The following is a 16,333-nucleotide window of genomic DNA, read 5'->3' as shown; positions in this document are numbered from 1 at the left end:
TGATTAAAAATTAAGTTATTGAAGAAGTAAACAATTTTAAAAATCTTGTTGTAACTTTAGACATTAGTTTAAAATTTGATAGTCAAGTTAAAAATTTGTGTAAGAAGGTCAAGCCAAGTCTAAACTGTTTTCATTTTATTAGATTTTTGATACATCAAACTGCAAAATTATACATACACACAAAGATATTCTCACACTTGTCATATTGTCATCATGGTCACAAGCCTCTGTAACTACATTGAAGCATATTGACTTGATATATAAACAAGCAATTAAGGGCATACTCACACTATGCACAGTTGCCTTGAACCGGGCAAAAGCGTGCATGTCCCCCCTCCCGTCTCTCCCGACGGCCTGCACTCGCACTACATTCGGGCCTGGGCACGCTTACGTCATCAATGATGCACTGTTCAGTAAGCACTTTTGCTCAGCAAAGTGGAGATTGCTTTAGTTATATTGTTTTAGTGGTTTGAGATGCAGTGACACGCAGACAAATATTTCGCCGAACAGATCAGCCACTTTTGACGCTAATAAACTATCATAAAGTCCTTGTGCGGCAGGAATTAGTTTGCTAAAGGTGCAGCTGTCATGCAGTGAGAGGTTTGCGTCTTTACAGTAACAGTAAGAAGGATTAATTAATCCATATCAAACAGTCCCTTAAATGTCACGTCTCATCTTTAGTTTCTGGCTCTGGCGCGCTTTGTACTCACACAACAAGTGTACCACGCCAAAGCCCGAGTGAACCGCGCTCTCTTCCCGATTCAGAGCACTCACACTTCTCAAACGATCCGGGAAACGGGCATGGGCACGGTTCGGATAGCACGGTCAGTGGCGTAGCGGACGGGCCCGCAGGGCACGCACCGCGGGGGGGCCCCGCGTAATTAGGGGGCCCCGCGTCGCCGCGATTTTCAATAAACTGTTGGGAACAACTGTGGTGGAACCAAAGTTCACACGTCTGTGTTCTCTGAACACCTCTCAAGCGGTGGACTACTTCATTCTGATTGCTTGCCGCCAATGTTGCCAACTTAGCCACTTTGTCACTAGATTTAGCGACTTTTCAGACCCCCCTAGCGACAAATCTAGCGACTTTTTTGTGTGTTATTGGAGTTTTTTTAGACTGTCATTTGTCCATACTGTACCGTCCCTACTCTTCTCAACGAGCTCAATGTGATGCTGCCGCCCCCTCCACCGCCTCACAGCACTGACAGGCGGCCCAGTCAGTCCTCGTACAGCAGCCTCTCCCACCTGCAGCCCGAGAGCAGCTCACCCCTCTGCGTACCGACGACAAATGATTTAGCACAGGCAGTGTGAAGGTATTTCCCTTGTACAGTCAAACCGATCTACTTCTACTTTATTTTAACAATTTAATTGGACCGTTTATTCTTTTCTTGTTCACAATCACAGATATTTTAGTGACAGTTTCTGAACTTGTCTGAGTTTATTTCATATGAGAGATTACTGCACATTCACTAACGTTACACATCTATAATGATATACTGTATTCAAACAGCAATAAATTTAGTTAAATAAACATGCTTATATAAAGTGTAGTGCAATTATAAATACCCCTTTATTAACCATAGGCTGTTAAACAGAAACGGTAGAACGTGGTGCCGTCAGTGATATGCAAATTGACGTATGACGTATCCAACTCCCCCCCCCCCCCCCTCATCAGGGGGCCCTGTCAGCGATCCCTGCAGGGGGGCCTCCGCATTTTGCGCTACGCCACTGAGCACGGTGCGAGTACGCCCTAAAATGATGAATTTAAAGCATATACGACAGCATTATTGTGAAGAAAACCTTTTTAGTTTTGATAGTTTTATTAAATTTATTTATCTTAAATTGTTTTTTTAAATGTTTAAATAATCATGTACCGATGGTGTTTCAGATCTAATCAGTAGGCATCAAAACTTTCATAGAGTCACATGAGCAGCTGCTAATGGTGACTGTCTAGTAAGTGTATGACTTCTTTTGGTCAATCTGTTTTTTCTGTTAAGGGAACCAAATTGTGGAATGATTGACCTGTTAGCCTAAAATTAGAGAGTAATATTAGATGTTTTAGTAGTTAACAACAAAACAGCAGTTTGCACAAATAGCTCACTATTAGTTTGTTTGATCATGCCATCTTTGCTTTTGCTTTACAGCATTTTTTTATGTAAAAAATTATAATGTTGTGTATATGCATCTATTTTATTTTTTATTTTGTCAAGTTTCCTATGGACAGGTTTTGAGCATTAGCAAGTCTGCTTTTAATTGTGATGTTCATTTCAAATAAACAAATAATATGTGGAGATATGTGTATAATTATTATGTTTATATATTATAATAATAATAATATAAGTATAAAGCAAGCTTTTGAAATCTTTAGTTTCTTTTTAAAGCAGTGTGCATACTTCTTGTGTGTTAAGGCAAAGTAAGTAAATGTACATTAACTTCTGCTAAAGTTTTTTTTTTGTTGCTCTGTTTAACACAAAAGAAGATATTTAGAAGGATGTTGGAAACCTGGAACCATCGACTTCTATAGTATTTAGTTGTTTTTTGACTATGGATGTCAATGGTTAGTTTTTCAACATTCTTTAAATGTTAAAAAAACACTAAGTGAGACATTTTTGGGAAACTATGATTGAGTTAACTAAACAAGACACATAAATTGTGATATTGCTCAAAATAACTTAATGTCATTTATTGCACATTTATGAAGGGCTGCAGTACCTGGTACACGAGGTCCTTTATATGAGTTTGAGAGTGCCATGCCAATCTCAGTCATGCCATAGCGCTCAAGTAGCACATGATCTGTGATCTCTGCCCAGCGCTCCAGGACAGGCTGTGGAAGAGCAGCTGAACCAGACACCATCAACCTGAGAGAAAGAGGTAGAGAGCGAGAGAAAGAGAGAATAATAAAAAAAACATTTAGACACACTTTTAAAATAATTATCAAAGACATTATACAATAAAATTTTAAACACAACATTTACACAGTCAAATTAACCATAAACTGAAAATGTTCATCACAAATGTTGCATAAAACCCCTTTATAGTACAAAATCTTTTCAAAACACATAAGAAATTGCTTTGAAAATCAATTAAAATCATGGATTTCATCACATAAAAAGTAAGAATATTGTATGAGTTTTGTTTTTTTGGTATTATATATGATAATTTTAGCTTGACCAAAATGAAAATCTAATGAGAGCAAGAGAGAGAGAGAGGAGAAAGAGAGAGAGAAAAAAAGGCAATCATTTTATTTTCCACATGTTTTGCAAAACTGAAAACTGTACACTGGTTGTTTTTCTTCAAAAAGTCCTGTTTTGCCACTTGACCCTGAGGTAAAATATGTTGGCGCTTTGAATGCTCTTCTTTGATGTGCTGCAGGTTTATTATAGAATAAAAGAGAATTTTGTTTATAGGGAGGTGCTCTACTTTGTTGAATTTGAACTGAAGTCTGAGGCTTTAAACAGGACTGTAGTGATATTACTTGTTGGTACCGTATTCTCTCTTTGCACACAGCCCTGATGAAGTCTTGGACCTGAGGCTGAGTAAAATGTTGGTCGTAATATTCAATGAGTTTGGAGTAGATGGTGGGAACAGCCATAAACACGTTCACCATAGGAGACTTCGAACAGATCAACTGCTCCCAGACCTGGAAAACAAAACAGCCAGTTATATCAACCAGTTTTATAACTACACATATAGATAAGGAACAAGGAAAATAAATAAAGAAAACTGTGTATTATTAGGCGAGTACTTAATCAGATATGCAGTTTTATCAACATTCTAAAAAAATTACCAAACAACAAACACTGGCTTAAATTAAAATAATAATATTAATAATAATAATAAAGAGTAAATTATTAGGTTTGTCTGGTTAAAAACTACTTTAAGACACTTTAAAACCACCATATGGAGCAATAAGCCCATTTAAAAAAAAATTTCAATATAATGGGCAAAGATCAATAATATTTACACTAACTGGGCACTTCATTACATACACCTGTCAAACAGCTTGTTAACACAAATTTCTGATCAGCCAATCACTTGGCAGCAACTCAGTGCATTTATGCATGTAGACATGGTCAAGATGATCTGCTGCAGTTAAAACTAAGCATCAGAATGGGGAAGAAGAAGATTTGAGTGACTTTGAATGTGGCATGGATGCTGGTGCCAGACGGGCTGGTCTGAGTATTTCAGAAACTGCTGATCTACTGGGATTTTTACGCACATCCATCTCTAGGGATAACAAAAAACATCTAGTGAGCACAGTTCTGTGAGCGCAAATGTCTTGTTAGTCCCAGAGGTCAGAGGAAAATGGCCAGACTGGTTCGAGCCGATAGAAAGGCAACAGTAACTCAAATAACCCCTCGTTACAATCAAGGTATGCAGAAGAGCATCTCTGAATGCACAACACATCCAACCTTGAGGCGGATGGGCTATAGCAGCAAAAGACCACTCCTGTCAGTCAAGAACAGGAAACTGAGGCTACAATTCACACAGGCTCACCAAAATTGGGCAAATGAAGATGGGAAAACATTGCCTGGTCTTTCTGCTGCGACATTCGGGTGATACGGTCAGAAATTGGCATCAACAACATGAAAGCATGTATCAACATGTCAGACTGCTGGTGGTGGTGTAATGGTGGGAGGGATATTTTCTTGGCACACTTTACTCATTAGTACCAACTGAGCATCGTGTCAACTCCACAGCCTACCTGAGTATTGTTTCTGACCATGTTTATGGCTTGATAACCACAGTGTACTTATCTTCTGATGGCGACTTCCAGCAGGAAAATTCTCGCAATGTCATAAAGCGCAAATCATCTCAGACTAGTTTCTTGAACATGACAATGAGTTTACATGGCCTCCACAGTTACCAGTCTCAATCGAGTAGGGCACCTTTGGGATGTGGCGAAAGGGAGATTCGCATCATGGATGTGCAGTCAAGAAATCTGCAGCATCTACATGTTGCCATAATATCTATATGCACTAAACTCTGTTAGGAATATTTTCAGTTCATAGTTAAATCTATGCCAAGTTCTGAAGGCAAAAATTGGTCCAACCTGTTACTAGTAATGTGTACCTAATAAAGTGGCCGTTTTAAAGTATTATAATACAATTTTTGTTTTTGTTTTGACATAATAGCTAAATTATTAAGTTATACCCAAATAATATGATAAATTAATGTGGCCATGACAATATTATAAAAAAATAAATAAATTTATATCTGCCAACCTTTCTCAAAAAGACTTTCTATAAAGTCATAGAATGTTATTATATTAATACAGGGTCTTGTTAAAAAAAACTTTGAGTAGTAAAATTTCTGAACCAGATAGGGTCCAAATTTTATTTTATTTATAATAGTAATTATTATTACTAAACACATTATGTTAATAAAAACCTTTAAATTATAGATTTATCTAGGAATGCTTTTATTTCACATTCATTTAATAGTTATGTTAGTAACATTACATATTTATTGCTTAAAATCTGTGATTGTTGTTATATTGATTTATTACTATTGTAATTTAAAATGTTGTGCAATTAAAAACTTTTTTGGAAAACAAAAACTCACACTAAACAGAAAAAAAGATTGCAGGATGTTGCTACAGCTGCCACTGAGATTAATACAAATACTAAAATATTTTTTATAGATCTTTTATAGTTTGCTGTACATGAAAACAGACAACAGAATTTTAACAAAGAGCAGAAAATAAAACAAGCCAGTGAACCAGTACAACATCTGAACAGAATAAAAACAGCCCTGATATTAGTATCTGCTTCCAGTATCAGCCTAATCAGACCATTACCAATAATTACAGAAAGAACACTGCAGATAGCGATTAAGCCACCGATTGTGCATCTCTAGTGCTATTTGTCTCGGTGACTCTATAAGCTTGGGGGGAAAGGTTGTCTAGTGGAGGAATGTTGTTAAAAAAGGAGAAAGCAAGTATAGATTTGTAAAGGTCAGTGTGATTCACAGCAGAAGAGAAACATTTCAGAATCCCTAAACATTTCAGAATCCCTGAAGAGCTACTATTGAGGTCAGAGTGAAGACTGCACACAGGACACACTGGGCTTTTACAGCGTTTCTCTGCTTTTGATGAATGTGTTTTGTGAATCATAGTGAAAGACGACAGAGCCAATCCCCAACACATACAGACACACACACACAGACACGTGCAAACTGGATTTTTGTGTTTCATGGGGACATCCCATAGAAATAATACTTTTTATATTGTACAGACTGTATATCCTGTCAATTTACTTCAAATCCTACCCCTAACCCCAACTCTAAAAGAAAACATTTAGTTGTTTAACTTTTTATTTTTACATTTATTTTTTTTTCATGGGAACCAAAAAATGTCCCCATAATGTCAAATAGTATACTGGAATTGCTATACTTCTAATGAATACCAACACCACCCTAAGTCAGAGGTATTAGCCCTCCTGAATTACTAACCCCCCTGTTAATTTTACCCCTAATTTCTGTTTAACAGAAAGAAGATTTTTCACATATTTCTAAACATAATAATTTTAATAACTCATTAAAATAACTAATTTCTTTTGTCTTGATCCATGATGACAGTATATAATATTTTACTTGACATTTTTTTTAAGATTTCTCAAGCTTAAAGTGCAATTTAAATGCTTAACTTATTTAACTAGGTTAACCTTCCTGTCGTGTTCTGGTTAAATCTGACCGATTTACAACTTAAAACACTCTTAAATATTGTGTTTTACATCTGATTGCCTCAAGGCCTTATGATATCATCCACACTGTGCACTTGAACATTTAAAAGTGAAGATTACCCCTTTCATTGAATTTTGAATGTTTTAGTCAACCTTACACTCAAAAGTGACCGGCATAGGAAATGAATAGGTATACAGACTACATTCATCCATCAGACAGAAAACATCCCCATATACTGTACACCATCCTAACTGGTTGAAGCTGAAAGAAAGGCAACAGCAACTCAAATAACCACTCGTTACAAGGTATGCAGAAGAGCATCTCTGAACGCACAACAGCAGCAGAAGACCACATCGGGTGCCACTGCTGTCAGCTAAAAACAGGAAACTGAAGACTTGTACACACCAGGATGCTTTTCGTTTGTGTTTAACGTCAGCATTTTTCGAGACGTTTTTCCGGATTCAAACCCAAGCGATTTTCACTGGCGTCAAGCAGACGAGTATGCAAAATCACTCATTGACGTTAGATGGAGCTACACACCCTTAAGCTTCTGACATTCGCTTGTAACACAGAAGAAAAATACAGAAGGTTGATATGCTTGTTGTTAAAGTTACTGGCGATTCGAACAAGCATGGATGGTTCAAGTAACAGCTCCATCTCTACCGATGAAGAAATGATTATTGTTCTCCAGTGCAATAAGCAGCTCCACGTTCATATCGCCACATTGAGCGCCTCCAAGTGCTGTTTACTGTAACTTCAGCAGCTCCGTGCATGTGAACAAAAGTGCCAATCTGATTGATGGAGAAGTTTTTGACGCTGTGCTAAAAATGACACTTTTTGCCTGGTATTTTGTGTGCTGGTGTGCACAATCACATTAGCGCCCTTTATTTAGTTAAGAGGAATTAAACGTAGATCGAAAACACAAGCTAAAAGCGTCCTAGTGTGCACAGGCCTTGAGGCTACAATTTGCACAGGCTGATCAATATTGGAGTCTTGATTTCTGCTTCATTATTTGGATGGTAGGGTCAGATTTGGCATCAACAACATGAAAGCATGAATCCATCCAGTCTTGTATCAACGGTTTAGGATAGTTATTATGGTGTAATGGTGTGGGAGATATTTTCCTGGCACACTTTGGGCCCATTATTACCAATAGAGCAACATCACAGCCTACCTGAGTATTGTAGCTGACCATTTCTATCCCTTTATGAACACAGTGTACCCATCTTCTGATGATGACTTGCAGAAGGATAACTCATCATGTCATAAAGCGTGAATCATCTCAGACTGGTTTCGTGAACCTGACAATGAGTTCACTGTACTCAAATGGCCTCCCCAGTCACCAGAACTCAATTCAATAAAGCACCTTTGGGAGATTTGCATCATGGATGTGCAGCCGACAAATCTGCAGCAACTGCAAGATGCGATCATGTCAATATGGACCAAAATCTCTGAGGAATATTTCCAGTAACTTGTGAATTTAATGTCATTGATGGATTAAGACAGTTCTAAAGGGAAAAAAGGCTCCAACCCAGTACTAGTAATGTATACCTAATAAAGTGGCAGGTGTATGTATTTTAGTGTAGAGCTGGCTTCACTGACACAATGTGCGCAAAAATCCCCTTTGACTAATCGCCCAGCCCTAATATTTTAGGCACATAAATCAATCAATTACAGAGCTTCAAAACTTAACTCACAAACTCCATCTTTCCAATCACACATATTCAATGTATGCCATGCAAACATGTGAAAGCTCAAGAAGGTTCAATGGATGATCAAACATAAGCGTATATCATACACAAATAAAAGTTATAACAAAATAATTCTTTGTTTTTCATCTTACACACATGCGCGCACACAAACACCCCCCCACACACACACAGTCTACTAAGTTGTCGACACGCCTGGCTGCACCTCTAGAACACAGTGGGAGAAACGCGTGAATTAATTGAAGGTGAACGACAGATTCTCCTTGGCTCTGTCCCTCTTGGGAGGCACCCCCCTCACCCCCTTCCATTTCATTATTTCCTGCTTCAGTACCTCCATGCTCTTATCATTCCTGCTGTCTCGCACTTTCTCCATCAACCCTCCCCCCACACCAACACACACACACACACACACACACACACACACACACACACACACACACACACACACACACACACACACACACACACACACACACACACACACACACACACACACACACACACACACAGTGACACTTCTTTTATCATTGAAACCCCATCTCTCATCACCACACCTCCTCCTCTTCACTTTGGTACCCAAGTTGCTCTGGTATCTCTTTCTCATTTCATTAGCCCCCGCCAACAAGTTTGAATGTATTTGTTTGTGCTTCCATAGTTTTGACTCCACAGTACACTATGCATGTTTGTAAACTTGCTATTTTTATAGGCTGTTAATCAAATTTACATAATATCTTGCACATTTTTTGGTCTGGAGATGTTCCTGAGAGTGATATATTGGAAACAAATACTTTTATATTTCATTCAATTATTTTGCAGACTACTGCCAATTAATTTGTTCAAGCAAAGTATAATTAAATGGCCAAATGTCACAAAACTTGTGACAAATTAAACATTAAGCATAGCTCAAGTAGCAAAAAAGGCGGCATACACTACAAATACAAAATGAGGACATAAGGGTCATGCAAAATGCGGTATATTTGGGAGATAAAATTGGTAGCATTATTTATTAACCGAACACCATTGTCAATAATGATTAAAAAAAAAAAAAATGAATGAAGTTTTCGTATGAAGATTTGGTATGAAGGCTGTGGTTTTATTAAAATGTGGCTGCTGAGCATGTGCCTTGGAAGCAAAGCCAATAAGCTTACCGAGTAAAAGGCTCACTTATACTTTCGCCTGGCGCCACATCGCACACCTCCACTGATTGCGTGTGCAACTTAGAAAATGCATAAGAGTTTTATAATTGACGTGTTCGCCGTTGTAAGACTCTTTTAAACCACAAGGGGCGGTCAAAAAGAAACCAACCATAAAATCAATCAATCAATAAACTCAACTCAATCAAATCAGCTCAACTAGCAACCATCTTGCAGTGAGGCTGCAGTGCTAACCACTGAGTCACAATGTCACCCAATATGGAAACAAGAAGTTCATATAGATTATTTGATTAAAGAGTCTGATTTAACGACAGTAAGTGACTATTACATTTGGAATTATTCACCTTGTGTGGTCATGATGGAGAAGATAATAGTGTAATAACATCCTAAAATATTATTTAACTACACAATTATAACATTTAATTTTATTTTTGGTATACAATCTGTTCAATAAAATAAGTAAAATATCTGTACCGTAAAATACTGTACTTCTTATTCAATAATTGAGCCCTGCATGGCATACTGATGAGAGTTCTTTTATGTTTAAGATGTTTATTTACTTAAAGTAAATCAAACTGTTTAAGTGCTTGCTGCAAGAACAGCATTTGTTATGGAAATTTCTAATACATTCCTAATAATTAGTCTCATTTTTAGGTTGCTTTGTACTAAAACATTTTTTGTTCTGCTAAATCAGTGTTTCTCAACCACGGTCCCGGAGGACCACCAGCACTGCATATTTTCGATGTCTCCTTTGTCTGTCACACACATTGCAGGTCTTTCAGTCTCTGCTAATGAGCTGATGATCTGATTCAGGTGTGCCTGGTTAAAGAATAAAGGAAATATGTGAAAACCAGGTGGTCCACCAGGAACATGGTTGAGAGAGACTGTGCGAAATGACTAAAAGTACATACGACACCTTCACACACCAAAACCAAAACACACAATGAACTGTGAGAAACTTGACAAAAAAAAAAAAAAACATATGTGTTTGATTTATTTTATGTATGCATTTTGTTTGTAAATATTGAATATAAAATATGTTAAAAACAAATTATCATGAGCAATCATGTACATGCATTAACATTCACACTGAAAATTAAACATGAAGTACTTCGCATTGTGGGACTTAAGGGTAATTCAGTCTTTTTGCACGCTACAGTATTCTTTTAATGCTTTTCTGTTTATTGCTACACATGTATTTTTTAACACAACATTTTTAGTATAGTTTAAACTTTAACCAGACACAGCCATGAACCGTGACTTACTTTAGTTAGTTGATAGCAAGTGCAGTTAATAATGAGCCAATGGACTCAGATATCTTTTATGCATTTTCTAAAATTTACATAAAGACTATCACACTGTAAAAAGCCATAGCTGCTAATAAAATTAAGTGCAGTTAACTTACTATGAATAAGTTTGGAATAAGAGTTTGAATAAGAGTGGTCAAGTATCAAAAGTATGTTAATGATAGAGAACCAGTGTGGAAGAAACTGAGGAAACAGGTCGAAGAATTAAAACTGAAGCATAATAAGAAATAAGCATCATAAATCTGAGAGCTTTTAATTATTTGATGTTCAAAATGTAAAAATATATTATAATATATTAATATTAATAAATGTAATAATTTTATAAGATTTTATAAAAAATTGTATTATAAATATATTTATATAATAATAATGAATAAAATAATATGTATATAATAACAAATAAATAATATTATATAAATATTTATTATTATTATTATTATTATTATTATTAGTAGTAGTAGTAGTAGTAGTAGTAGTAGTAGTAGGAGTAGTATTTTTTTTTACATTTTTTTTTACTACATAAAACCTTGGTAGAAAATTACCTGTTATAAGTAATTGTAAGTAACAGTATGCAGATACTATAAAATTACGATAAAATGTTTTAGAATTGTAGATATTGGTTATTATGGCAGCACAGTGGCACAGGGGGTAGCGCTGCCACCCTCACAGCAAGTAGGTCGCTGGTTGAGTCATGGCTGGGTCAGTTGGCATTTCTGTGTAGAGTTTGCATGTTCTCCCTGTGTTGGTGTGGGTTTCATCTGGGTGCTTTGGTTTACTTTTTTTTCTTTTTTTTTTTGAGTCAATGGTACTGAAGCTTACTTTAATAAAAAGTTGTAAATACAGTTTTAAGTTATGCTCATTTAAAATCAATACACGACTTAAAAATAAAGGCAATCTGTTTCTTCTTTTTTAAATAAGGTCAACTTATTACATTTTACAGTGCAAAGAGAAAAAAGACTAAAGAACAAACCTTCACCATAGGGTCTTTAGTATGTTTTTTTCTTTATATGGGCCATTCTTCAACTATGGGCACTTTGAGCCTTGTGAAGTCGAGTAAAAAAAAACTTGTTAAAAATTAACGTAACATAGCCTCATAAGATTAAACAATTTGTCTAGTTTTAAGATCTGTAAGAGGACAAACTTAGATAAGAAGAAAAACATCCATCATGAACTGAATATTTTAGATTCAATTATTTAAATATAAATATTATATATTTGTCAATTAAATAAATTAGTTGTATGCTGATGAAATAATGAAATAAATACATTAGTAATGAAATAAAGTAGTTGTATGCTGAATTATACACTTATCACAGTCTAAAATTGAATATTAATTTGGTTAAGAGCTTATTAGAAAATAAATACAGTGAGTTTGTATATTAAATAGAACATGAACTTACATTGTGAATACACTTTTAATGTGTGATGAGAACTTTTTAAATATTTAAAAAATATATATGTGTAGTGATGGAAATGACAGTGGTGGAAATGACATTTCAACAGTCAATTGTGAAAAAATGAAAAATACGCCTTTCATGTATACAAAACACTGTTATTTACCTAAATTTTGTTTGGTTTTTAAAAACATCTTTGAAGGTACAACATGTTTGGAAATGACATAGAATAAATGTATTTCCTTATCAAGCAATATTTACCTTGATTTTTCAAGTGTTAGGGTTAGATAATAGGTTGATAATTTTTTTTTTTAATTCCCTCCATCTTGAACATGTTCTCAGATGACACTATTCATTTTCATAGAAACCACCTAAATAATCTTTCACACAAACTTAAAGCAATTAGTTTAAACTAGTTACAGTTTTGTGGTGGAAATGAAACTGATACTGTGCGACAGCTATATTTTGTTAAAAAAATTATATTGATAATAGTTTCACATTAATAACTATAAAATATTTAAATTATTTCACTAGTGCTTAATTAGGATACATTAATAGATACCAGATGAATAATATTTTAAAATGTTATTTTCATTGTTGAAGTTTAAAACTCTGGGTGTGCGACAAAGTGAAAACAGTGATTGTGACACCTAAAAGGAGGTTGAATAATATGACAAAATCTATAATAGAAAGGTAGTACATTTTTTAAAAGTAGGTTTTATGGTTAATTTGACAAAAAAAAAGAAGAATATGAATAAAATTATATATATTTTTGGATATATGATCAAAGGACATAAAAGTGCAGGAAATCTTCCATGACCACACTGAAATAGTCTATAAAAATACAAACGCACACTGAAATCCAATAATGAGCAACATTCATGAAGCAAACACCCACTCTGCACAATCACATGATGGATAACCTTTTACATCCCATCATTAATAATGCTAGAGTCTCTGACTGCAGGCTGTCTAATGCATTCATACCACAATAAATTCATCTACACGCATGTTTTGCTCCCACCAGAACTAAGACGAGCGCTCATCACTCAAACAACTCAAAGCCAAAGTAATGGTGGCTCAAATATTGATTATTTTTTGCCTCATTAAAAATTACTGAACCGCATGTTGTAAATAATAAAACCCTTGCGGTGAAGAAAGCGTTTGATCCCTCAAAGAAGGTGTTTATTTTTTAACATGCGCACTCAAGGTCATATCTGCGGGAAAACTGAGAAATCTAACTTTCTCGTCATCCTGAATGTCTCCCCCCCCCCTCCGGTTTTGTCCTCTCCAGACCTTTCTTGTCAATCAGATCCTTGACTCCCATTAAATTCTCCTGGACCTTAAAACCCTTCCGCTTGCTTGCTCTCTGCCGTAAACCCCCTCCCTTTACAAAACGCGGATCATTCCTCAATGTCACGCCATCCATTGATCTGCTTCTAAAGCCCTTACCGAGAGTTGGCGTGGCCAGATACAAAGCTACACTGGGCAATCCATCACGAAAACTCTGCGCTTGCTGTGACAGTCCAGGGTGTCTTTTACACACACACGCACACACAAACACACACACACACAGGGATTTGAGCCAGTGCCTGTCAGCTCCCGAGTCCTGCTATTGACGCCTGCAGCGCTGGCACATAGCAACACAGCTACAATTAGCGCATCCCTCTGACAAGTCCCCGATAAGGGTGATCAGCGGCCTCCTCCACCCGCCTCACACAACTTCATTGTGCAGGTCTCCTAAGTTCATCCCCAGGGGAGAAACACTCGCCCGACTCACTGACGCCTGCAGCATGACTTCTGCAAAAACCATTTTGCTGCTCTAAAGAGGTTTTGCTGTGAGTGCACAGAAAAACAAACAAAATGGCTTTGTTGAATAATCTGTTTTTTTTTTTTTTACAACTTAATGTCTAAGTATTGCATCTGTGGCACGCTGTCAATTTGCTAAATCAAGTGGAAAATGCATTTACATTAATGGACAGGAATCGAAACAGTAAAAAACAGGATGGATTAAAAGCAGTAGTGCTTTTTGTTAAAAACCTTCTGCTTTAGAGAAAGACATTGTAAAATTGTACAGAACTGTCAATGAAGTGAAGTGAATTTATTGCTGGCTTGATGTGATTGAAAAGGAAGGATGCACTGAAAGAAAAATTCTGAGTCGACACCAAAAATTCTTGATGCAATTGGCTGAAACCTTCGAAGACCCTAAAGGGACGTGATGGTAGGAAAAAAAATGGTGAAAGAAAAAAAAAATGAGTGGAAGAAAAAAAAAACTGGTTGGGAGTAGAAAAAAGTGATAGAAAATATATTTTCAAGTTTTTCTATTCTATCGGATACGACATGTATAAGTGAACAAGAAGTGTTTGTGGAAAAGCAGTTTTAGCGAAGGAATGCAAAACATCTTTGAGAGGGAACGCAAAAACATTAAAACATATTTTCATATCACTCTGGGGTTTTTTTTTCCACCCAGTTTATTTTTTCTTCCCTCCATTTTTTCTCCAACATCTCGTCCCTTTCGGCTCTCCATAGAAACCCAAAACTGAAAAAGTTTTGTAATAATTTTTTTTTCCTCAATAACTTCCATTATACTGATAAAAAAACTGAAGCCAATAAAACAACAATGTTTTATTGACAGTTAAATTCTATTGAAAGTGTACGAGTTGAGAGGCATCATTTTACCAATGTTGCCATGAGAGCACAGTAGCGCTATTGCAAGCAGCAGGAATAAGTATACTACACAGAAATGTCCCGTTGGTGTGTTGTTTGAGTGAACTTTGCTGGAGCATGTGCAGTTCTTGCATAGATAACTATATAGTTACCACACATTATTGACATATCCACCGAGAGGCATATTGAACTATTTTAAACTTTGGTAATGGCGCATGCAACCATTATAATTAATATGATTTATAGCACAATGCTTTCCGCATACCTGTCAAAATTGGGATGTGAAAATAAGGGATACCAGATCCATAATGAAAACATTATCGCCAATAATAATAAAATAATAATAAAATTGTCGGCCAATAATTTTCAGCTGCCCAAAATTTGATGCATCCACAATTAAAAAAGCCACTGACTTCTATTCGAAGTGCACAGAGAAAAAAGAAAAAAAGAAAGAAAGAAAGTATATTTTACATGAAAATACTATTTTAGTTTCAGTATGGACTGCAAAGACTTATCGTATGGATCTGTCATGTGCTGAACAAATGACCAGAAGACTCAAGAGGTGAACTAATCATTTCTGTTTCTGTTATAGATTCAGCCTTTAACATGACAAAAGAATGAACAACTCGGCTTTGAAGACTCGGGAGGTGAAGTGAACAAACGAGACTGCATAGCCTGAAGACCCAGCTAAGCTATGAATTATTCAATTCTTATAATTTGGCCTTGGCTGCAATACAGTTTTGAGTTACTTGAAAGGTGAGCAACATTTGTTCAAGTAGATATGTGGGAGATTTTCCGTATTAGCATAACATTTTAAATATATTCTACTGAGGATATTCTAATTAAATACATAATATTTATTATATTATATTTATATATATGTTTTTCTGAGTAACTTTATTTTCAGTCTTTCAGGTAGTAAAGTCTTCATATCAAGAGTGTGCACCGAATGAGATACATAAGAAGTAATAAATACAGCAAATACCTAGAACATTACTATCATTATCATTATGCTGTCTGTAATGACAGTTTAAACCTGAAAGTAATAACAAATCTTATATTTAAAGGGATATTAAAAAAATATAAATACACATGCTAAATACAAGCACACACTAAGGCCCAATTCCAATTCTATCCCTTAGGCCTTCCCTTTACCCCTACCTCTCGTTTTGCACGTTCATGTCAAGGGGTAGGGGTTTCCTAATTCTCTTTAGCTTGAAGGCGTAGGGCTTAGGGTAAATAGTCCTTCAAACGAATGTTTTCCAGGACCACACTCGAAACCAAGGGGTAAGAAAATTTTCCAGAATACACCAGCTACAACGGCAGATGGTTAAACCCGGAAGTAAGGAGATCCACAAATTAGTATTTTTTGTAATTATTATGAACTTTCACAGCAAACAAGCACATGTTTTATTATA

General features: G+C 35.9%; 1 protein-coding gene across 2 annotated transcripts in view; it reads right to left on the bottom strand.

Moving 5' to 3' along the window:
• Positions 1–16,333, bottom strand: part of acsf3 (acyl-CoA synthetase family member 3) — a 102,577-nt gene that overhangs the window by 80,351 nt on the left and 5,893 nt on the right. For both annotated transcript variants that reach the window (XM_685690.9, XM_073907358.1), the window contains exons 4-5: positions 3,486–3,640; positions 2,713–2,858 (exon numbers count right to left, since the gene is read on the bottom strand). In XM_685690.9, the coding sequence (XP_690782.3) occupies positions 2,713–2,858; positions 3,486–3,640 (301 nt within the window). The remainder of the gene's footprint in view (positions 1–2,712; positions 2,859–3,485; positions 3,641–16,333) is intronic.

This window comes from Danio rerio, chromosome 7 (genome assembly GCF_049306965.1).
Source record: "Danio rerio strain Tuebingen ecotype United States chromosome 7, GRCz12tu, whole genome shotgun sequence".
NCBI classification, from domain to species: domain Eukaryota; kingdom Metazoa; phylum Chordata; class Actinopteri; order Cypriniformes; family Danionidae; genus Danio; species Danio rerio.
The sequence above is the reverse complement of the archived record's forward strand: the minus strand, read 5'-3'. Positions and strand labels throughout refer to the sequence as shown.